This window comes from Polypterus senegalus, chromosome 13, assembly GCF_016835505.1.
Source record: "Polypterus senegalus isolate Bchr_013 chromosome 13, ASM1683550v1, whole genome shotgun sequence".
Taxonomy (NCBI): domain Eukaryota; kingdom Metazoa; phylum Chordata; class Cladistia; order Polypteriformes; family Polypteridae; genus Polypterus; species Polypterus senegalus.
The window spans coordinates 97,439,724-97,465,576 of NC_053166.1; the positions used below are offsets into that span (position 1 = coordinate 97,439,724).

The window sequence follows — 25,853 nt, forward strand, 5'->3', positions numbered from 1 at the left end:
TAAAAAATTTACACTAGTCTCACTATTATAATAAAAAAATCCTGGGACGAGACGAGAGTTTTTAGCCTGGAATGAGACATGAGTTTTTCAGAGAGAAACTTTCATGTCCCGTGAGACAAGACTTTGTGCCAAGAGATTTAACCACACCCGGGGCTGGAAATAAAAGACAAAGAGTAGATAACAAAGTAGAATATCATAAAGAGTTCAAAAACTTGCAGAGTAGGTTAGAGATAATGAAAGTACTAAAATTTGAAAGTCTCAAAAAAACGATAGTAAAGATCACATTAGTGCAAACAAATGGTAATTATTACTCGGTGAAATAACGAAACAACGAAAAGAAATTGAATATATTGTTTGGATTTAAACTTTAAGTCATAGACTTGTAGATTGTCTAATTTGTGTTGCCATCAGGGAAAAGTAGTGTTTCTTCCCAATGAAGTGGTGTGTCCGCATGATTTAAAAGATTTGTTGTTTGGTGAAAGTGAAATCCACATACGCGAGCAGCAGAGACGTGAAGTGGCTAGTGCGTAGCGCAGGCTGGGGATTTGGCAAGAGAAGCGAGCAGGGGGCGAAGCCCACTAGTAATATACAAAAAAATTAAAAATGCATTAGAATGGTCACTGTGTTCCTTTAATATGGATAGTGATATCCTTCACATCTTCTACAGTTCTGTGATGGCCAGTGTGATCTTCTATGCTGTTATGTGCTAGGATGATAACATCAATTCAAGAGAGGTCTGAATGCAATAAAAATGAACTCTCGATCCCCTCTTACATGCACCCTCCCTCCATTCATGACTATAAATTGCTCTCATTTCATATGAACCGAACTTTAATGCTCTTGCAAAGTCAAGTAAGAGGAATTTTTGTCATTAGGAAACATATATACTACTGGGCTGGCTGTTAAATGTGCATCATATATAAACAAGATAATAGAGAAGTAAAGAAAAAAAAATGAGTGTTAACTGATATTGGGAACATTTTGTTATTTAAAATGTGGTCCTGTGGATATGTTCTATTTTCCAAAAATTAAAAGTGATTGTAACAAATGTATAAAATGTAATATAATTTCAAGGGACTGATAGACCAGATCCAAGGTAAATTTGCAAGATTTTTTTGTACCTCTGCAATTCATATTGATTTAATTATCAATAAAGTATTATTATTATTTATTTATTATTATTATTATTATTTTTATGAATAATAATAATAATAATAATAATAATAATAATAATATCTGAAAAGTCAAGAAACAGCGAATTTCACAGTGGATGACAACTGTGATATCAAGTATCCCCTATGTACATAGCTATTAACATGTGTAACTCACAGATGGCAGAAAAGAGCAATACACTTTAGAACATCAGCAAATGCAGTAGGTAAAGGCAGAGCTACAAAATACAAAAAATATGCTTCAGCTGCCTTCATAAATCATTGCATGGCATCAGGTTTTAACCTTCAGCTGTGCTGCACTGCAATTGATTTGTGTGGACCCCTGTTCACAGAAGAAGAAGAAGGGTATTTACTCCATTTCATACAAGGATTGCAGAATCATAGCTGATTTTATAAATCAAGAATCTACACAAACAATTTACTAATTATTAGGCTGTCCAAGTTAATTTGTGATGCGTTGCTACTGATTCTCTTTATTGTCTCATCCTTTTTTCATTTTTTTCTCACAGTAGGAAAAGCTACCGTATATCTTATTAAACACTGATACTGCTTTGTCATCTAAAAGAATAAGCTCTTCTTTAGAAAGGTGGGGTTTTATTTTATAGTAGCAGATATTTGTCATTTCTTTTCAGTGTGTCTTAGAAACAATACAAAACATTTCAGCTTTTTTATACACTTGTCTTAATTGTTCATTAAATTATGATGTTATGCTTGCTTCATATTACTTTTTACTTTATTTCATCCTACCAAAGAACAAAAAACATGACCCTATAATAAAAGTACTGTCCACCAGGGTTTTCAATCAACCAGGGTTAACAAAGTAGTAATTTAATCTCACTCACAAAGTGGTTAATTAAGAGGGGCCTTAAGAAATGAATAAAAAGGTTCTCATACATTACATACATGTATAGCAATTGCTTTCATCCTTTTCAGGAAATGCATCCCAGATCTGTACTTGTATTTATCAACCATCTTAGACTAGGAAAACAGTCTTTACTGGCTTAAAAATCTTCAGCGTGTTGCAATTTTGGTCCTATTCATTGAAGTAGGAGTGGAAACATTTTATCAGTTTCCTGATTTAGGAAACTACTCCTATTTTCACCAGGATTTAGGGGAGCTTGTGAGTTGTCCTAACTGTCATGTTTCAGCTGCCATTTCTCCCCTATTTGGCTTTCCAAGTTATGTTTCTGGGTTGTCTGTCTAATTTTGTATTATTTATTTGTATTAATGTTTCTTTTGCTTATTATGTACATTTTTGTGCTTATTTGCAACAGGTAGAGGCCTAGGTTATGGACCTTCTGTTTTGTGGGTGGTTCTCTATTGGGAAACACCATCTGCCACTCACTGCACCCTATTTATGGGAGGGCCTTCCATAGTTCATGCCAGTTTATTACAAATGTGCTAGGAAGTGGAGTGTTTCTTGGAGTCGAGTGTTGTCTGTGCCTTACTATTGCCTTTTGTTTTCTCTGGATTTTTTGACCCTATGCTCTGCGTTTTGACAGCGATTTTTTGGATTCTGTTTTGGGACTTTATTTGCTGAATTACCTTGCCTTTCAGGCAATTCCACTGTGCTCTCCAGAGTTTTTGTGCTTGCACAGTCTTTTGTTAAAATAAACCTGTTCTAAAAAGAGATTTTGCAAGGCCCTTTTTACTGTCTAGTCAGGGTTTTAAAATTGTTTTTCCCCTTTCTAGTGGGCAATTATTGAAAGTGTTTTTGGTACCTGTGCTTTTGGGATTCCCGAGTTATGACACTAGCTCACTAGGAATTTCTAGAAGATAGTGTTTCGACAAAGGTTAGCATGCAGACCCTGGGAATAATATTAGCAACAAATCTTGTATTTTATGTGATTGCTTTATTTGCACAAGCATTGTCAGATGGTCACTTTATGTTCTTTAGCCACAGGGATAGTGTAACTTTGCAGTAAAGATGATTTGGGTATCTTGGGTAACTCTTTTTAAAAATTTGCACCATTCCATTTCAGGCAATGTTAAAGCAAGCTGCATTCATGAAAAATGGTGCATAGATAAAGATTATTGCCCTAAGTATGGATATCACAGTAGCAGCACACAGGTGGTTATGGATGCAAACTAAATTTTAATCTGATTAAAAATAAATGTTGTAGTAGTCAGCATATTACCCTGAAGATAAGCAAGGCTGGATGGGTGATTGACAGTGAAATGTCACACAATTATGCTGAACTCTGCATTCCATGAATATTTGTATTTTATACTTTGCAAGAAGGTTCAAGAAGGCAGGCAGAGATTAACAACAACAACATCTATACTAATAGAAGGCAAAGCCCTCACTGACTCACTCACTCACTCATCACTAATTCTCCAACTTCCCGTGTAGGTAGAAGGCTGAAATTTGGCAGGCTTATTCCTTACAGCTTACTTACAAAAGTTAAGCAGGTATCATTTCGAAATTCTACACGCAACGGTCATAACGGTCGACAACGTCCGCCATGTTGAACTTTCTTATTTATAGCCCCATCTTCACGATATTTGGTAGGCGGCTTCCCTGCGCTAACCGAAACCGATGTACGTACATACTTATTTCGATGGTATGACGCCACTGTCGGCTGCCATATTGAACTTTCCAACGTCACTAATTTTCCAACTTCCCGTGTAGGTAGAAGGCTGACCCTATCTTCACGAAATTTGGTAGGTGGCTTCCCTGCACTAACCAAAACCAATGTACGTACTTATTTCGGTGGTATGACACCACTGTCGGCCGCCATATTGAACTTTCCAACATCACTAATTCTCCAACTTTCCGTGTAGGTAGAAGGCTGAAATTTGGCAGGCTCATTCCTTACAGCTTACTTACTAAAGTTAAGCTGGTTTCATTTAGAAATTCTATGCTTAACAGTCATAACGGTCGACAACGTCCGCCATGTTGAACTTTCTTATTCATGGCCCCATCTTCACGAAATTTGGAAGGCGGCTTCCCTGCACTAACCGAAACCAATGTACATATTTATTTCGGTGGTATAACGCCACTGTCAGCCGCCATATTGAACTTTTCAATGGTCTTTGTTACTTATGGGCCCATCTCCAAGAAATTTGGTACGCGGGTTCCCAACGCTAACTGAATCCTACTTACGTACATATATACGTCCTTAGCCTGCAGCTCGGTCACCGTGTGAGGCGGCGTTGGGATGGGGGACGTTGTTGGCTGCCTGCCTATATAAGGCCGTCCGTCGCTCCAGTCTCTACATTCCCTTCCTTGCTTCGCCACGGGATTCACATCTCCCTGCTGATAACTACAGCCTTTTTATTTAATCTACGGCTTCTCCGCTGTTTTATTGTTCATTTATTACGATTATAGTTATTGTGTAGGTATTTTAGACTTACTTTACATTGTTCAGGTACCCATTTCCTTTATCATTCGAATCGTACCCCCATTAACACGTCTATCGAGGTGATCACCATCGATCAAAGAACTGTCACTTACCGAGTGGTTTCCATGCCCGGAGATGGCACCTACCTTTTCCATTCTTTTTGTTACATATTACACGGCCATATCAGGCTCACTCTTGATATCCGGAGGAACATTGTGTCTTATGTATTGAATGACTGGGACAGGTTCATGGTGTGGACTGATGACGGTACAGGAGATAATTATACTACACAGGAGCACTAGAGGAGTGAAATGCTTAAGCCCTTCACCTATGCATCTGCATGTGAGTTGATGGCTGCCGGTGAATTGTTCGGTTGTTGCTTTCAAGTGTACCGAAATGGCCAAAAATTTTACACCTTTCGACAACCGCCAATGCCTCTTAAACATCTTAGATTGACATGTGACGATTTCAGTAGTGGACACTTTGATGTTTATGAATGTTTAAACTCTCCAAAGCTGGATGTGAAGTTATCGATGAAACCGGTTGTATGCTTACAACGCTTGACAGATGCCGAATGTCTCTTCAACACAAGTCCTACAAATACTGTCGTAATTGAAACAAACCATGAAACTCAAACCGATTATGACAGCAGCAATCCAAGCTGTGAGATTTGAAACAAGATTACTGTTCACATGGCCAACTGTAAGTTGCATGCTCAAGAGTAAGCTCAGCGCACAGCTTGGTCATATTACAACCGGAGGGCCAAACTCACAAAGTGGTATACAAAGAAATCCTTAACAAATAATTATTGGCATATTTTCCCTCAGTTTAAAAAGGTTTAATTTTCTTCTTAATAAAAATTTAAGGCAGTACTTAGCACGGGTATTTTGCTAGTTTACTTATATAACACATTTTCATACAAATAATGTAGCTTACAGTGCCTTACATGATGAAGAAAAGAGAAATAAAAGACAAAGTAAGAATTAAAATAAGAGAACACTAATTAACATAGAATAAGTGTAAGGTCCAATGGCTAGGGAGGACAGAAAAAACAAAAAAAAACCTCCAGACAGCTGGAGAGAAAAAAAAATAATTCTGCAGGGGTTCCAGACCATGAGACCACTCAGCAACCTCTGGGCATTCTACTTAACATACTGTAAATGAAACAGTCCTCTTTGGATTTAGGGTTCTCAATTGTTACAAGCAAACTGGATAAATAGAGCCTCACAGAACATAAGGGAGGAATCATTGAGACAGGCACACCGTGCTGAGATTGAATTCAACTTCAGAAACAGCATCGGAATAGCCATTTCAGTAACTTCTACTTTATGAGGAGTTTCCCATCGCTGTAACAGCAGGAAGGTTATTCTTCAAAATAAACAGCCCTTTATCCATATTTACTCTCATTTGGTGTGTGTGTCTTGGTCATTCCTTCTCATTAAAGTATTATTCTTGATGTTGTTGAAAAGTGGCAACAATTAAATGCATCTTAGCACAATATACTACCTGATTATGTTTTCTTTCTTCTTCTTCATCTATTATTATTATTATTATCTTTGTGGGGAAGCCTTACCATTAATATCAGAAAACTACTAAACATCATTATGAGTGCCATTTTGCAGCTCTGGGTACTGTAAAAACATAATGGTGCGTGTCTTGGAGGCAGGTAAGATTGACTGCCCTAGAATAGCCAAATCTAGCTGTGAATAAACAAAGGTTTTAGGATGAAGAGCAATAAGAGTGTTAAGGGTCCCTGGACAAAGTTAAAAAGAAAACACATACTGGCGAAGAAGTGAAAAAGGTATAGAAGCATGTCAGTCTGAGGGTAGACGCGCACAAGAGAGACAGACTGTGAGGCTAAATTTAATACATATGAGCAATCTCCAAAAGCAAGATTTATGCTCTGTCACAACTCGGTTTTCCTTCAGTAAGACTGTTGAGAATTGAATACGGTAAGTGTTCAAAAATAATTAATACAAACCCATTATCTTGTCACTATTAAATCATTTTACAGTGTTCACAGTTTTTTTTAAATTATAATTTAATTTGTACTTATGTATATTCATTATATACTAATATTTGTCTCCCAATATGAACACACACATTATGCATGTATGTGATGCCCTTTCCTAATTACAAAAGGACAACTTGCTTTCAAAATTAGAGAAATTTGAATTCCAAAGGTTTTCAATTATTGTATATTAATTGGCTATAAAATTTCACATGCTGGGTTACAAAATGGATAAGGCCCAGATTAAGTCTATTCTGGTGTGGAAACCTCTTCTCTTAAATAGGTCCAATCATTTTAGGTTTCCCCAGTTATTATTAAGGATTAAAAAAAGTAAAAAAACCTTTCCAGATCTTCCATAAAAGCTCATATACCTCGATTAAACGAGAAATCCTTTCAGAAATTTAATTGAACATGAGAAGCTCAACAGGCATGTTAACAAAGAAAAACATTTAAATGCATTCTCTATTTTATAACACCCAGATTGCTCTGTACTTTGAATTTAAAGATGATGCATCCAATATGTTTAGGTCTTTGTTTTGTATAGTTGCCGCCGATATTTTCAATGTTGATCATTGCATGGTATTGACCATAATCTATATTATTTATGTTTACTACACTTGCTGCTAGTAAAGTGATATGGAAGTCACATGACATTATGTCATATCTTTCTCACTGCTTAAGATGGCATCACATAGCTTCTGACATTGACTTACAATAAATTACCCAGTTAGTTGTAATTAAAATAAGTTAGCTTCCAAGTCTTTTCGTTACCTTTTCAAACATAATTCTTGCTCTTGCATTTTGTACTTAATAATTGTTATTTTGTCCCTGACTTTGCCTCCATACTAAACTTTAATCTGATTAAAAATGAATGTGTGACTATAACTTTTGTTCAGTTATTGTCACTCAATTGTTATATGTTGTACGTGTTTTCTTCACCTCTCCCTCTACACACTTGTACAATGTTACCAGCAGCAGATGGCTTCTTGCCCTACACCCAGTGCTGCTGCAATGATCACTGCCTTCCTGTAATCATAATCCATGCAGATTAAATTTACCCCTTAGCACATGCAGAAGTAAAGTAAACCTATGACTTGTCACTTAATTTAATTGCACTTGACTGTTAATATTATTGTTATTTTGTAATATTTATGTTTTTTTTTTTTTTTGCCCCAAGAGGTAGTGCCACTATTACATAACTGCTAAGGGATAACCCACCTCTACAGCCTTGATAATTCAGGCTGTGAAGTATGTCTCTCAGATGCTCATTGATTTTGATGGAGTGCATTTCCTACAGGGTATTATTTTGAATTATTTTTTATGCTTATTGCATTGTTTTTTTTATAATTTGTAGTTCCTATTTACTGGATTGTGGATATGGAATTATTTGCCTTAGATTTCTTTTTTAGACAAATTCTTTTGCTATGCTTTACCTTTTGTCAATTTTGAAATCTTTTTGCTTGTTTAAATAACATTGCACTTACAGATTAGCTACACTTTGTTGTGTTTTGCCATATCACACCAGGGGTTTTATGGTGATCCCCTTACTTGAAGGGAATTTTTGTGTATTCGTATCATTTAAATGTGTTTTTGAATTTCAAAAGCATGAGCCACATTTTGGACCTGTGCAGGCATTGAAGCCTGCCTTTTGAGGTTTGGGATCTGGCTGCTTGAGCAATGCCTAATTTAGTGTTAGAACTAAAGCTTTGTTCTGGCTGGATAGCATTTTGTGGCCTTCTCACCCATTTTCACCATATAGTGCTGTCACTCTATTACGCCATCCTAAAACATATTTGTAAATTAAGAGCTTACTTTATAGTACATGTTTATTATGTCTTTATTTTTATTCTCATTCTTTAATTTATGGGACATGGAGACAGACCATGTAACTGAGATCATTGTATTTGTAAGTGACAATATTTACGACTGCAGTCTAAATTATCCTACAGTTGGATAAACAACAAATTAAAATCTTTAGTCACAGCTTTATTATAAATAAGCCTAGCACTAGGTTTCAGTTCAGTTCTGTAATATTTGATTTTGATTGTTGCATTGCCCCTGTACTTTATTCCCTTGGTTAACTTTGTAATCTTCTGGTTTTGACTTTGCCTGGTCTTGACAGCGGTTTTGTCATGCGTGTATTATTTTCTGGTCTTTTAGTTCACTCACAATAATTCTGGAGGCTCTATCTAATAATAAATAAAACCAAAATAGTCACAGATTAAAATGCAGTGACTTACAACTAACAAAACTCACTTTAGGGATAAGATGCACTTGAACTTTTTCACATCTAAGGTGGTACAAAATGGCACTGATTCCATTCCATTCCAAAATGAAACAAGCAAACAAATGTTTTTTTAAATATCCATCCATTTTCTAACCCGCTGAACCCAAACACAGGGTCACGGGGATCTGCTGGAATCCCAGCCAACACAGGGCACAAGGCAGGAACCAATCCCAGGCAGGGTGCCAAACCACCGCAGTGTTTTTTAAATATTCATTCCACAATTCAGTTCTTTGAAAAACCAGCTTTGACAGCTAAAACTCCTGGCAATGTCTGTATGCTTGCTTTAACTTGGCATTTCCTATTTATCTATGCAGAATTTCTTTTTCAATTTATAAGAAAAAACAAAAGCAAAGATGAATATTCATGTTAGAAAACAGACAGTATAAAGGAGTATTCAAATACATGGTCATAAATGCATGCAGCTGTGTGAGATCCATAACAGGATCCAGAAAGTAAAACAGAATTTTGAGACAGGGACACAGTGACATTGGAGCTGAAGGTCAAAAACAGCCAAAATTATAAAACTACACATAACCTCATTAACCCTGTGCTATATAGACACTCAGAGAATTCAGAGAACTCACAGGAGGCAGTTACTAAGCACTGTAGTCATAAACTTGCTTAAATGCAAATGTCTAAAGCATTGCAATAAATAAGTTTGTCAGGCAACTGAAACAGAAAAGCAAAACCAAAGGCAGGGATCATATAATGGCCTTTGGCAAATGTTTACAGCATGGAACAGGTGTGAACAAAGCGCAAGACTGAATATCTTCAAGCATGTAACTTGGAGATTTAATTTGAAGTTGACAGGTGAGCTGAAGCAAAAGGAAAAGAGTTGTGACCAGTTACAGAGGGGCTTAAAATGACCATTAGAGTCAAGTCAGCAAATATCAATTGCAATAGAAATTAATTGAGTTCATCAGTCCAAGAGCAGTCTTCCTTGGTTCTCAGAAGCCATCTGAAAGATCCAATCTCTCTCAGTATGACAAGTATGTGGACATAACTGTTGTTGCACAGATATGAGGAATGGGATTGCATAAGGCAGCTGCCCTAGCACTTCCTATAAGATACCATGAGATACATAGTCATAAGCCCTTTGCCTGTCTACAAAACAGGTGTAAAATAAATTGGTAAAGTCCAACAATGACTCAAATATCCATAAAAGGAAAAAGATCTACTGTCTCTGGTCTTGTCATAGACTTTTCCAGAGAGGCCTGAGTAGTGTGATACCTTATTTTGTTTTTCATTATTTTACCAAATTTACAACACTACCTCTTTTTGCCAGACTGCACTGCCCCCACCCTTCATGCAATTTTGCTTTTATACCAAGACAGCCTAATGATACCTTTGCATTCTTGCCATTGTAAACCTTTTAAACCTGATGCAGGCCACGGAAGTCTCACCAGATGTGTCCTGCTATGTCTCCTCTTTCAAAGTCAAATATAACAGGTTTAAGTACTCTGACAGTTTAGGTGTTCTGACAGAATCTGTGCCTACCTAAAAGTTATGATTGACAGAGTAACATCTCAGGAATTATTACGAGTGAGAGATTCAACCAGGAAAAATTGCAAGAGACAAGACTCATAGTAAAAATGCAGGTCAGGTTTGTTCTGTTTTGGCAGGGTTTATTTGCTGGCTTATATTTATTTTGTGTTTTACTGTGTTTTTTTGTTACATTACTTTATATTTATTGTCTGTAAATGATTATGGTTGAATTTGTGTATCTTTTCTTTAATTGTTGTAATATTCACTTATGTCTGTAGTGTTTTGTGGGTGGTTCCCCAAGAGGCAGGGACACCTTTATGTCAATGCTTCTGATACATTCCCATGCCTATATATATTATTAAACTACAGATGATGGGCTCTACAACACAGACAAGAATATTGAGAAGCCTGTTTAGCCATTAGGGGATATCTGAAATCCTTGTTTTGCATAATAAACTATATTTAGTGCAAGAATTTGTCACATGTCTGAAAGTAAACTATTTTAGAGACATTTGCTCAGCTCCATGTCTTCCTGCAGCTGATGGTACTTAAGAAAGTAGCTGGAACCCTGCAAGAGCTCAACCAGTTTTCAGCAAAGCCTGGATGTTTCTGCTAACCTACCACAACACACTACATTTAAACAATTTTGAACAATGGCTTTTTTGGATCATTAGTTAAATTTTACATCTGGGTGTGATTGTAGAGTAAGAGAGGAGATATACTGTATGGACACAGAGAGTAATAACTTCACAAAGCAAATGTCTTTATTTCACTGTGAATCTTAGGGTTACAGAGGAATGGAACCAACATGTAGATCAATTCTGCCTCAGCAGAACCAGATGCATTCGCAAATGCCACCTGAACCATATGAGAAAATGGAATCTGACATTACTACAGTGTTGCCTGCTACTGAAACTTTCAGGTCTAAAGAAGGCCAACAACATACTCCATAGGATGGTCCACAAACTCACAACTCGTTTGGTACCACATTTTCTATGGGGCATGAAGAGATATTACCCTGTTTACACCCAGATCACTTGACACTGGAAAAAGCAGTTGTGGTGAAAGCCCAAAGTAGGGCTCTGCAGCTTCTGCAGTTCCCCTTGGCAGTATCTACGGAACCCAACAGGGATGCAGTGAACTCCAACTCCCAGCATGCCCTGTGCGAATCCATGGTGCCACAGCAACCCAGAGGGGCTGCCTTCTAGCACCCTGGGAGAGATAATGCCCTGACTACACAATCTACCCCTGGAGAAAAAGCTCATGAGTTGTGTATTGTTATAATAATAAGCCTGTTCTTCTGAAAGGCAAAATTTAGATCTCTGCAAAACACATTTTAATAAGACTGTCAAACTTCCATAATCTCTCATATATTCATACAAGAACAAAGAGTTATTTCTCTCTTTTATGGCTTAGGTGAGATTTGTATTGGTCCTACTTGATCTGAGGATCATTCTGAGTCTCTGTTCAAGTAATCCAAGGTAGGGCTGTACAGGGAATGAGGAGTGTAATACTTCCACATCTGGAACATACTTTCATAACCTTCTTTTTTAAATTGGGAGTATCACCCTAGTGTGCCAACCTCTAGGCACTTTCCACATCTTCTAAGCAATACTGAAAAGATATATTCATCATGATATCACCACAATATCCAGTGCTTTCAGTATTTCTAATCAGCATCTCATCCACCACTTGCATGTATTGAGCTTTTCAACCACTGCAATGACATCAGCAGGTCACACTCTTGAAGCTGTCATGGTTGAGGAGTGTAATTAGGCTTCATTCATTAGGAAATGTTCTTCTTAACATTAGAAATTTTTATTGGAGGTCAATATTTTTCTGTACTCCCTGTATCTTTACATTCTGATTGTGATTTATTTAGATTGATTACTTTTGTCCCTGAATAAATAACTTTTATTATTATTTTCATGTATGTCACAATGCCATCTTTGTTTAGGTATGTGTTTTACCATTTTTGATTCCAGTCATCAGTCGGCAGCATCTGTTAGTACTTTATGTCCTTGGCATGGCAAACTGGTTTGTGTACACCATGGATTACTAGACATTTGTTTTCTGGTGCCTGTACTCATGGAAAAGATAGCCTTGACACAATTGTGTAAAGGGAGGTAGCTGACAAAGCACAAACTAAAATTTGACACCCACATTCCCCCAAAATGGTTGTAACAATATCCTTTCCTGAAACAGACATATTGGGATCTACTTCTGAAGCCATGTCTTGCGGATGCTCAAGTAGTCAAAAGAAACAATGTGGAGGAACCAAGTGTGATTGATATTGGTGACACATTTGAGGGGGTTTTGGTACAGTGGCTCCAATCCTTAAATTAGGGGGTAATTCCCTTCAATCCTAGAGTTATGTTAAAGAAAACTCATGCTGGTAATATTGATTTGAATAGTCCATAACAGATGTGTTAAACTCACTGTGTTGCTGCAGTAGTCAACACACGGCAACTCTCATGCTATTCCCATTTATTTATTCTCTCAATCAAAATCTCAGCCTGAATCTTCTTGGGTCTGTAGAATGTGTGTAACTCTTTCTGAAACTTGTGGAATGTAGCACTACACGTCACTATTGCTGTTAAATCAAGCATCCAACCCCACCCATCTTGAAGGCAGCCTATGGACTGCTAAAATATTTAATTTAGGTCTCCAAAATAAAATAACTTGCTAAATATAATCATCAGATTTGCAGAAAAAAATATCATAACCATCTTTAAACACTGAGTCAGGATTCCAATTTATCATATACACATTCACTTATGCAGAGAACACAGTATCACCATCCACTTAACGCATGATAAAAGAGAGTTTGTCAAATGACAAATGTTAGAGAACTTTTTAGAGAGCCATGAGCAAGGATGAGAAGTGTAATCGATCAGATTACAGATGATAGTGAGCAACAGAGGATGAGGTGTACCAAATTTTAATCCCACCTTTAATGTAAGTCAATTTAATAAACTTTTCATTTTGACTTGAAATTAAATCAGTCTTAGCAATTGCATTCAATGTATGTTGTAATGATGCTTAGCTTTATTTTGCTGATTTTAGGTCACCTATGTTACTCCAAAAGGAGAATTATTATTATTATTAGTAGTAGTAGTAATAGCAGTAGTAGTAGTATTGGTATTAGTATAGCAATTGGCATTATTTTTGTTGTAGCTGTTTTTGGCTAAGCACTGTAATACAGGATTTCAAGAAAAGAGTTTACAGTGATATTGCTGCTTTATACAATAGTATGAATAGCTTTTATAAACCAAATATGAGAAAAAAACTTTCACAGAGTATTCAAAACCTCCATTTTTTTACAAATCGCACAGCAGCCTACTCAAACATGTACAGTTTTTCATGTTTTGCTTAAATAAAAGTATCTCTAAAGCCTTCAGCTGTAGAATCTTTTCATACCAATGAAAAATCTCTATACTGAAGCAAAAGGTATGTGATAGACCATTCAAAGCAAGGAAACTAAAATATTATTGTTTATGTTTTTTGCCCCACCAATATTGCTGCAGATTACCCAACATTGACGAAGAAGTTTCTGGACTGCTATGGGCTCACATCAATCTATCATCAATCTTTCCAACACAGTGCTGTCAGGGCTAGTGGTATGACTTTGGGCACCCTCCAAGAGCCCAGGAATTGATCTTTGGAGCAATCTGGCCCATTGGCTGCACCCTTGGGAGAATACAGTTGAGTGGGTGGTGGAAACGGTGGCTGCTACTCCATGCCCTCCCGAACCATCAGAATCGTCTTGAGACAATCCTGGGAAGCCATGAAGGAGCTGGTCAAAACTATGGAAAGACACTGTGCCAACCCTACTGACCAAGAAGCCAGAGGAGAAGATGCATGCCTGAGCAACCTGAGTGCCAAATCCAAAGCCTGACATTAATGACTCGGAGCTTCCACCCTGGAGAAGGGATTACACCCCAGCTCTGATCTGTTATTACTGCTGCGGAGAACCAGGTCATGTGAAAGCAAAATGCCCCAGGGATGATGATCTGATGGATTATGGACGAGCTCACAGAGACAGGTATGAAAGTGCTACCACTATCTTGGAACCTTTTGCAGGCACAGCTTGAGTCAATTGATGCCCTGTCCTTGACTTATATGATTTTGGCAACAACACCACTATTGTCACCTGCTTTTATGTCTTGCCATGATAGTATGATGTGAAACAGGCCTGTTTTACCTGTAAACACAGAGAAGCCCAGAGCTACCTCACCACCCAAGAAAACATTCAACATCTGTGGGCAGTAGTAGTGCCACAGCTTCCATATGACATACTTGGAAGGGACTGGCTGCAAAGACAGACCAGCAAGTACTGACCACATATGGATCAGAAGCAGATCCATGCAATGGACAGAGACAGACTGCAGAAAGTGATACTGCACAATGAAGCAAGCCAGTCCTGTACAATGTGCCAAGTTTCTAAATCCATTCACATAATTAATAAGAGGAAAGAGAGAAATATAATATAGTTGCAAATAAAAACAGAATCGGGCACAAACTAACACTTAGACTTTCAAAATACATTTAAGACTAAAATAAGCTTTGTGGTGTACGCGCGGGGCCCTTTCCCGGCCAGGATGCCTCTACGCTGGAAGGACCGGGGAGGGAGTGTATCCAGAGCATTACCTCTCCTACAGCACTAGGTGGCAGCTGCCCTGGGTAGCAGCGGTGCCTCAGACTCCTGCAGCGCTCCATGGGAGATAGAGTTTGGTGCAACCCTTTTGGGTTCTGTGTACACCACCAGGGGGTGCTGCACCTGCTCCTGAGCCCTTAATTGCAGAACTTCTGCCACAGCTGGAAGGTGCTGCGAGATTTAGGTCAAAGAGCACCTGGAGCACTTCCGAGCCAGCAGCCACTACGCTAAGAGCCAGAGTCAGGTGGAAGAGGACGAAGCTTGCTAGGAGGAATGAAGGTGGACAGAGAAATAAAGAGAAAGAAAAGAAAGTGTTTGGTGCTTGTGTTGGAACTGTACAAGGGGGGATAAAGGAAGGTGTTTCCCATGGTAAAAAGGCAAAAAAAAGTGTGCCCTGAACTTGTGTCCCACATCTGTCTGTGTCGGGTTTGGGTGGCAGTGTGCCCCCTGGTGGTCCACAGCATGCTTGGTTTCTTAAGTATTTTACAAATGCAAAATAAAAAAATCTGAAGAAAGAATGTTTCTTTTTATTTACAGTATATACACTTTAACCCAGTAGTGTTATTAGGCCTTTGAATGGGAGTCTGCCTAAGAGTTGTGAACTGTCTTTAAGTTTATAAACTGTAATTGCTCACATTACTTGAACAACTAAACCAGCTTTTGCTTCTACCTGTATGACTTCAGAAGGGCCAGCTACTGCAAGAATAGTCAGTGAAGACAACTAATTCATTCTTCACCACTTTGTCCTTTTCTCTTTGGTATCATTATCTACTTGTAATCCTCTCAGATTAAATCAGCATGACAGTGACTCTCCTCTGATGTTTATGATTGATTGGGTGTTGAACACTGAGGTGTCCTGTGATTCCTCTGATGGAGAGGGTGGTGAATACACAGGCTTCATCTGTCAGGGATCTTATAACCATTAGGTAATAGTTTAAGGGAGTGTGTAATTCAGTTCATATCCACCTGCTTCCTTCACTCATTAGTAAAGCATATGCACTCAAAGTAGTAGAATTCTTGTACTCCAGTCATTTTCTCTGAACTCCCGCTTCACCCAACACACAATCTGTCTATCTTTTGCTGTTTGTTTCTATTCCAAGTGAACCATGGTTATTTGAGTCATCGTACAGAATTGCTGAATATTCATGTTCTCCAGTGACATTCATTTCTCTGGTTTCAGCTTCACTCTAACTCACAAACCTGTTTCCTTCAACATCCAGATTAACCAACTCAAGGAGCCATCTGTGGGTTTGTGATCTGTTCAATGTACTTAAGCAAATCCTTGATGTCAAAAGGGGTGGGTTCTATGTAGTCACTCTAGGAAGCAATTCAAAAATGCAATGCAGGAAGATTTTCTGAGACCACAATTAGTTTTAAAAAGGTATATTAAGGATGCAGTACTTTACTCTGTCACACAAGCATTCCATCCATTCTTATCTATCTATATATTTTGTCTACATAATTTCTTCTTGGCAGGGACTCCAAAGTCTAAACTGCTAATGCAAACTGAGCAACACACATATTGTATATACATACGAAAAACAAGACACATACAAGTTCACATACATTCACACTTCAACTCTGCTACCAGCCTGACAACCTTTTTGGCATTTATCAGTTAACTGAAATCACAGACACAACTCTCACAAACATATTCATTTTGTATGAAGCACATTTCAGCTTATACCTGAGCTCAGAAACGGTGCCACCAAAAAGATGCAGATCTTTCAATAGATAGTCCAGCCTATGCCCAGCCTCTTGTCTATTGTATGTAGTTACTGATACAATTTCTTTTTGTTTAAGCATTGCCCTTTTCCTTTATTTACCATTTTTCTTTTTTCTACATTTATACTTTTTTTATATATACTGTATACAGTGCTGATGCTAGGTTATTTTGCACCCTAGGTCAAGCTTATTAGTTCGCCAACTGACTGTTCGGTAGCTAACCCGTGCAGCTGGGTTTTTCCTTCCTTATGATCAACACCCTAGGTGAATGTTTAATTTGCCTTAATGGTGGCACCAGCCCTTACTGTATATACCAATCAGCAATAACATCAAAACCACCTGCCTACGCCCTAATATTGTTTAGGTCCCACTCGTGCAGCCAAAACAGCTCTAACCCATCGAGGCATGAACTACACAAGACCTTTGAAGTTGTCATGCAGTATTTGACACCAAGATATTAGCAGCAGATCCTTTGAGTCTTGCACGTTGTGAGGTGGGCCTCCATGGATCAGGCTTTTTTTTCTAGAATATCCCACAGATGCTTGTTTGGATTTAGATTTGAGGAATTTAATGGCCAATTCAGCACCTTGAGCTCTTTTGACATGTTCCTCAAACCATTCCTGTATAGTGTTTGCAGTGTGGCAGATCACATTATCCTGCTGAAAGAGGTCACTACCATCAGGGAATCCTGTTGCCATGAAATGGTGTTCTTGGTCTGCAGCAATCTTCAGGTAGGAGGTATATGTCAAAGTAACTTCCATATAAATGCCAGGACCCAAGGAGTCCCAGCAGAACATTGCCAAGAGCATCGCACTCACTCATCCAGCTTGCCTTCTTCCTATAGTGCATCCTGCTGCCATCTTTTCACCAGCTAAATAATCCTCATACACCAGGCTGTCCACAAGATTGAAAAGAAAACACGATTCATTAGACCAGGCATCTTTCTTCCGTTATTCCATTGTCCAGTTATAACGGATATAACAGTGGTGAACAGGGGTCAGCAAGGACACTATGACCTGTCTCTGCAATGCGATGCACTGTGTATTCCAACATCTTTCTTTTTTGGCTAGCATTAACTTTTTCAGCAATTTGTGCTATAGTAGTTTTTCTATGTTTATCAATGAGGTATGCATCTTTTGTCCTTCTCTGGAAAACTTTTTGTAGGGACTAACACTGCATAGCAGGAACAGCCCACAAGACATGCCATTTTCAAGATACTCTGACCCAGGTATCTAGTCATCACAATTTGACCCTTGTCAAAGTCGCTTACATTCTTATGCTTGCCCATTTTTTCTGCCACCAACACATAACCTTCCAGAACTGACTCTTCACTTGCTCTCTAATATATCCCACCTCTTGACAAGCGCCATTGTAACAAGATAATCAATGTTACTCACTTAATCTATCAGTGGTTTTAATGTTGTGTCTGATAGTTGTATATGCTATGTATAAATATTTTGCAATGTTATTAGTAGCTCTTAAGTATACTGGGATCTGTTATTTGCATAAAAGGTTGCTGTATAAATTAAAAAGTTATATCACTTAAGAGTTATTGAAGGTTCCAAACAAGTTAATTATGTGGCAAAATGCGTAAAGATATTGTACAATATTTAGACACTATTGTACCATCTGAATAAATATCACAATACCTAGAAACTTTTACTATGCAGCTAGTTTAACAAAGAAAGATTGATTTTAACATAGGACAGCCTTATATAATGGATATCTTTCAAAGTTCAGTCCAATAAATATGAAGATATCATTACATCCACATATTCTGTATATTGTAGAAATTTAAATGTGTATTATACAATTTAACCATTTTAATTTATCTTCATTGGAGTGCCAAAGGAAAACTTCCAGCTTTGAATTTATGATTAGAGTTCTCAATTTCTCTACGGTTGCTTAATTTCCACAATTTAGCCTGAGAAACATTTAAGACAATAATGATACAATTGCATACCATATATTATATAGGAATGGAATTTTCCAAGGCTCTGGTTATTAGTGCATACATTTTAATTGCCTTTTTTAAAAGCACTTTCAAGGACTGTTTAATTCAAAAATGATATATTTCATCTTATTGTTTGTAGTAATGGCCAAGAAAAAATGTTAATGTTTTCGTGGAGAACAAAGACAACAAAATTAATTGCACAATATAATTCTCAGGTAGTCTGATGCTGTGACAACAGGGCACAATTTATGTGTTGTTGCATAATCCACATGCCAGATACGCTCACAACATCCCAAACACATGTATGATGGATAAAATATTGCTGAAAACACCACTTCCAGACAATCATCTTGTGAACAGCTGGGGGCATTGTTTAAAAAGTACATAATCCAAGAATTATCAAGGATATTTTATTAAGATCATTTAGATTCCTCTCCTATGAAGTCAGAGGGAACATGAGTGCCTTGTAGACCTTTATTAAGGCATTGAGGCCTCATTCCCATTGTAAAATTAATTGTTCAGATTAAGCCCTATACTTGGAAGATGCAAGATGGAAAAATGTGATTATAGTTATACTTAGTTTCAGTAAGCGTCCAGAAAGACAGGTGCATGGGAGACACCTACTGTACATAAAAGCACATTCCCATACTCTCTTTGCTCTTAAAAAAATTTTATGTATCACTGACAGTTTTAATGGAGTAATAAATACATGAAAGTAGTGGGAAGGGTGATGACAGTTGTCAGAAATTAATGTTTTATCTACATATAGCCGAACATTCCCAGAGCATGAAGCAAGCATAAAATTTGTCTTCTGATAATTTCAGTTGAGGTTCCACACTGCAAAAAATTAAATCTAAGCAAGTGAAAAGTACTTATATCATGACATTAAATCTTGTTTTCCTTATTGTAAGACTTATTTACTTTACGTTAAGAAACCTTGTCAAATACCCCATTGGCAGATTTGTTTTTTTTTTGCTAAGCGAAAGTGAAATAACTGCCATTAAAAGTTTCTTTTCGGGTCTAGTTTTTGCATATGCATTTTTTGCACTAACTGATAACAGAATCCAGAATGGAATGTGCAGCTTATTTTCCTGTTTGAATTCAGAGGATATGAGAAACTGTAGTATTGCCTTAGATGGTAATTCAGTTGAACAAAGAAGATAAAAAAATAAATGATTCCTTACCACATTACTTTGCCATTTCAAACATCATTGTTAACCCTTTTTGTAATAGTATTTGTTTTATTGTTTACATTTATTACTAGCAATAGTTCGGTTTTCTGTGGACCTTACTGTCTTACTTTCTAGAGGTAGATTTTTAAACTTCACAATGGCAAAGAGGAAACTTTATATCTTTAATAATATGGCAGGTACAAGGAATAACTAAACACTTTCACAGAAAGAACTTGCTTCAGCTGATCATTCCAGATTTCATTAGAATATAGCTCTAATATGCTACCAAAGAGCAAGCGAGGAACATGATATATTATGACCAGAGAATAAAGAAAAGCTAGATGCAAAAAGTTATTTCTGCACAGTAGTAACTCATAATGTAGGGTTAATATTTGAATGGCTGTAGTAACCTGACAGGGTTCAGAAATGAAAAAAGGCCTCATGTTTCTCTCATAGTTAGAGCCAGTGGTCTAATGTGCAGCACAAAAGTCAAAGCAATTTCTTCTGCGCTGCTCCATGACAGAGCACAAAAAACACTGCAGCTATTGATTCCTAGACATAAGATTTCTAGATGTCTGGCTGAATGAGATAACCTTTATATAACAATTAACTGAAATTCTGCATTGGTAGCCAACTAAAACAGAGAGTTCCTGCAAGTATTATGTTTCACTTCAAGCACCTGTTTATGAGACCCCATGAGTGAAATTTTTAAATACATCTTCCTCAGTCCTCCCTTCTCTATTCTCCTGCTGTTCTCCAGCTTACTATCATTTTATTTTGCAGTCACAGGTCAAAACATGCCAAATTGAAAATAAACATTTTTCATTCATTATTATTCTCGACTGTCTTATGCTTTATAAATTAAAAAAATATATATTAAGCTAAGTCAAAAAATCAGTTGGCATTATTTTTGTGTAATGTGCCTGAACAGCTTAATACTTGTAAGTAAGATATGAGGCTTTTATTTGTGACCCAATAACTGTCATTGTACCTTTGGCCAGTTTTCATATTGAGCAACATGTAACCTGCTTCAAAAATTGATTTCAGGCAATATGATAACTCAACATAAATTCATGACAAAGAAGTACCATGTGTAGACTTCAAAACCAAAAAAACTGTCTTTATTTTTTTATTTAAATTCAAAATGGACTTAAATTTTTAAAAACAGTAACGATGCAACTCTGTAATGGTGAGAAAGATTGCACGAGAAATTCAGAACTCATAATTGTCTTCTTGTTTTTTCACTTACATTTTAAAAGCTCATTTTACAAAAAGAACCGCTTGAAATGCTACAGGTACCTAACATTTTCATCATGGACGTTTCTCTACATACTAGTACACAATGTTAGTTTTTGTGACATCTTCATATTATACGTATATACTTTTCAATATCCTAAACGGTGGATGAATTTCTTTTATCTTCCTGTGTGTTAATTCATAGGTATATTTAAACTGCCTAATGGTTATGATGATTATTACTATATTGCATAGTGCTAACTGGTTAATTAAACAACACAGAAAACTAACTGTTGTCAATTATTATTTAATAAATTGATAATAAATAACATTTTAAAAATATACTAACAAATATCAATAGGTACACAAAAAGCAATTTCAATAAAAAAGTTTCCCTCAATGAATAAAAATCAAAAAAGAATTTGATTGAATAGAACCTTTACCAATTGATAAACATAATATTGAGAACCTGAACTTATTCTTATTTTGCGGTGCACCAACAGCCATTCTGATGTATATTATAGCACACTAACACTTTTCTGTTTCACTTTTCTAACTTTAAATTATCAAATAGAATTTTTACCACTGTGAGTAACTCAACTTAGAAATCAAATCTGGAATTGCTTATTGCATGATTACCTTCATTTTATCTGGCATGTACCAATTTAAAATTGACAAAGAAAAACTTAGTAACAGACCTAAATGCAGCTGCATATTCAAACGTTATTTATTCTTTGCAGCCAAGCATATTTACAAGCACAAATTTTAATTTTAAAACTTTTGTTTTAAAGAAACCAATACATGGTAACAAAAAACAGTTGACCAGTCCTCCTGCTAGGACGTTGGATATCTCTGGGTCCATGGTTCTTGAGGCTGATCCTCCGATTAGCTGTGAACCACCCAATCTCTCTGAGATTGCACAGGTGGTGAACCAGCTGAGCGGGGGAAAGGCTGCAGGGATCTGTGGTATCCGAGATTAACTTCTGACTTCATCCCAAATGACTGGAAAATGGGACTTGACTTGTCGTCCCTATCTGGAAAGGGAAGGGTGATCACCTGGATTGCAACCACTACAGGGGGATAACACTGCTCTAGGTACCAGGTAAGGTCCATGCTAGGGTTGTCCTCAATAGGATCAGTGATTACTTGCTCACCTACCAGTGACCGGAGCAGTCTGGTTTTATGCCTAAGAAGTCTAATATCGACCGCATCCTGGCACCGAGGGTTCTCATGGAGTGCAAATATGGATATCAGCAGAGTTTCTTTGCAGCCATTGTCGATTTTCGCAAAGCATTCAACTCAGTTGAACGAGCTGCCCTGTGGAACATCTTGAGGGTTTGCGGGATCCTCTCGAGGTTGCTGGATATCATGGCCGGCCTGTACATTGGTACTGCGAGTGCTGTGCAGAGTGGAGGCAGGACCTCTGCTTTTTTTCCAGTTGATTCTGGAGTTCGTCAGGGGAGTGTTCTTGCTCCTACTCCGTTCAATGCTTGTATGGACTGGGCGTTGGGCAAGGTCGTGGGGTCCAGCGGCTGTGGGGCATCTGTTGGTGAAGAAAGATTCACAAATCTAGACTTTGCTGACGATGCTGTGATCTTCGCTGGGTCAATGAAGGCTCTGATCGGGGTGCTCAAGAGACTGAGTGAGGAGTCTGAGTGTCTGGGCTTGCGAGTGTCCTGGATAAAAACTAAGATCGAGACCTTTAATGACCTCTTGGGCACAGCCATCAGTAGTGTTTCTGTTTGCGGAGAGAGTGTTGACCATGTTGAGAGGTTTACTTACCTTGGCAGTGACATTCATGTCTCTGGTGACTCTTCCTATGAAGTCAGTAGACAGATTGGGAGAGCATGGGGGGTCATGAGGTCGTTGGTGCTTCCTGACTTGCTATATGGTTGCGAGACATAGACGCTATCCAGTGACATGAGACGAAGACTGGACTCCTTTGGTACTGTGTCTTTCCGGAAAATCCTTGGGTACCGTTGGTTTGACTTTGTGTCGAATGAGCAGTTGCTCATGGACTCCCGAATGAGGCACATTAACGGTATTGTGAGGGAGCGTCAGTTACGGCACTATGGCCACCATGTGGCGCGTTTCCCAGAGGGTGATCCAGCTCATAAGATTCTCATTGTTGGGGACCCGAGTGGCTGGACCAGGCCAAGGGGTAGCCCATGTAACACCTGACTGCGGCAGATAGAGGGTCATTTACGGAGGGTGGGACTGTACCTAATATCTGCCTGGGGGGGTTGCAAACTGAGATCCCGAGTTGTTTCGTCATGTAGTGGGTGCGGCAATGCACTGTATGAGTGCATGCTCCCCAACTTGACTTGACCTGAATACATGGTACATGCATAGTGCAGACACCCACGAGCATGTGTGTTAATCACACTGCACATTGGAAAGATGAAACAAAATAAGGTAACTTGCCAGTTTAGTAAAATACTGTAATAATAATTCACAGTGTCTTTTCTCTTATCTCTTATTATAAGCAAAAATTGTTTACAATAAATATGACTCCAATGGTTTAATGGGCATCATGGCATGCAATGTTAGGAGGAAATAATGAAATTAAGTTGTAGCAGGATTCTGCTTAAAAAAAACCAAAAAGCATGCAGTATGCTGTAACTCTGAGTTTGCATGTATAATATAACATCTACAACTTAAAATTGTACAGTTGCAGTTTCTGAACAGCCTGCACGAAACAGCATATCACACTACAGTTCCAATTGTGTTGTCATCTGAACATGAAGCTAATATGTCATTTAAATTCCTGCAACTGTTCAATGTAAATTAAAAAAAAATATTTAACCCCTACTGAAAGTATATATTTAGTATATGCTATATATTTAGTATATGTTTAACTGGATATATCGATTTTCACAGCATGATTTTTGAAAAGCATTAACGGGTTTTCATTGTTTATATAATTTTGTGGCAGAGGCAGGTAAGAAAATCTGAAGCAGTGGCAAGCTCCTATATTATCCATTTGTGAGAAACACTGATCTCTCTTTAAGTTAAAATGCTATAAGAACGGCAATAATTTTACAACATTTACACAAGATTTTTATTTTTATTCTCAACAAATGTTAAAAAAATTAAAGTCTAATGTCGAAAGTAAAAATACTGGAAAATGTGATTATTGCTAATTACTTAATTTTTATGGGTACAAATTAGTTTAAACTCATAATAATAACGTTGTTTAGTTTAATTAAAGACTAACTCAAAGTAGATTTTAAGTACTACATTTTTATTATTATTCTATTTATTATTATTATTATTATTATTATCTTTTCAAACTTTGAATATAACAGAATAAAGTAACCTTCTCAAAAGTTGCATTAATTGTATTAAATCAGTTATTCATTTTTATATACAAAGAGTCTTATCTGAAATAATAAGGAACTTGGACTTTACTGAAAACCTATAAACTATATTGCACTCATCCTCTTCCTTTGCATGCCTTACTGTTTGTTAAACACACTTTGCTCTGTGGCTATGGAATGTTTTTCACACATTTTATAAAATAACAGCTAGGCCATAACATTTGCCATAATCTGGGCACACCAACTTCACAAATCAAGACATGCGCTTAACTCTGGACAGAGTCTCATTTCAGATCAGTCTGTAGAACCACAAAAACTAGACTCTTGCACAAAACTCAGCAAAACTTAAAAGTAGTCAGAATAACTCAGGACTTTCATACTTAGAAGGCAAATGCAAATTCTTGGATTTCGTGGTCTGGGTGCCCATACTCTCAGTACTGGAGGACCCAGGTCATCATGTAATGCTGACAATTTCAGTAATAACAGTACAGTTACTGTATTAAGGTAAGATGGTTAAAAAGTAATCCCAAAGGACTCATTCTGAGCTGTCAACTGGCTTGCAGTGAATGACACACTTACCTAATTTCCTTTCCTCAGGCATCTCTCCTTTTCTCTAGTGTTGAATAGACAGGCTTTCACTTAACTTAAGTGCATGTCAGCATGTCCCCTATGAGTTTCACTGTTACCAGAGTGAGGCTTGCCGTGTCACCTGAGCCTCTAGCCACTCAGTGTAACTGTGTTTGCCTGTCTGTCTGTCTGTCTGATGGGCTTCCTGTCCTTCTCTAGGTCAGGGTCTGCTGCTTTACTACTTTTTTCTTTCATGGTAACCGAATATAGCGCTGTACCTGATACAACATTTTAATGATTATGCTTTTTCTTAGTTAATGTTTCAGATATTGTTTTTTGTTTGACAGGTGTCTGCCTGGCTACTGAAGGTTCTACATTTCTTTCTACTTAAGCAATTGTAAGAAATTCTTTATTTCAGATAAATTCATTTTTCTAGAGGTGTTTATGTGTAATTTAGGTGAAAATGTGAATATGTGAATGATTTTCATATGTATCTCTCTCTTTCTGTTGTTTTTGCTACAACGTTCTTCAGGAATGCACTTTATCTTCATAGTTTTGTGAGTGTCAAACATTTTGAAACTAAGAACAGCTGTTAAGTCAGTCTGTTGCTCTTCATCACCATCTATGTCTCTCTCTCTCTCTCTCTCTCTCCCTCCCTCCCCCATTCTAAAAACATCAGACCCCTGATGGGAAGACTCAACACTATGAGAACTGCAGATATCAATCTGCATATTGTCTCACATGCCCTTGAAAGATTAAGAAGTTACATCAATGTCAGGCAGTATAGGCAGAGTTATTATTTTGTCATGAGGGTTAGCAAATTATAACATTATTAAGGCAAAATCACATACAGTATTCACCACTATTATAAACACACAGCAGTTTTGCTCCACACAAAACCTACAAACAAGGAGAAATGCATG

General features: G+C 37.4%; 1 protein-coding gene across 1 annotated transcript in view; it reads right to left on the reverse strand.

Moving 5' to 3' along the window:
* zgc:195001 (uncharacterized protein LOC567531 homolog) overlaps positions 1 to 25,102 on the reverse strand; it is a 49,273-nt gene extending 24,171 nt beyond the window's left edge. The window contains exon 1 of the mRNA XM_039775857.1: positions 24,943 to 25,102. Coding sequence (XP_039631791.1) covers positions 24,943 to 24,964 — 22 coding nt within the window. The 5' untranslated portion in view covers positions 24,965 to 25,102. The remainder of the gene's footprint in view (positions 1 to 24,942) is intronic.
* Positions 25,103 to 25,853: the final 751 nt, after the last annotated feature.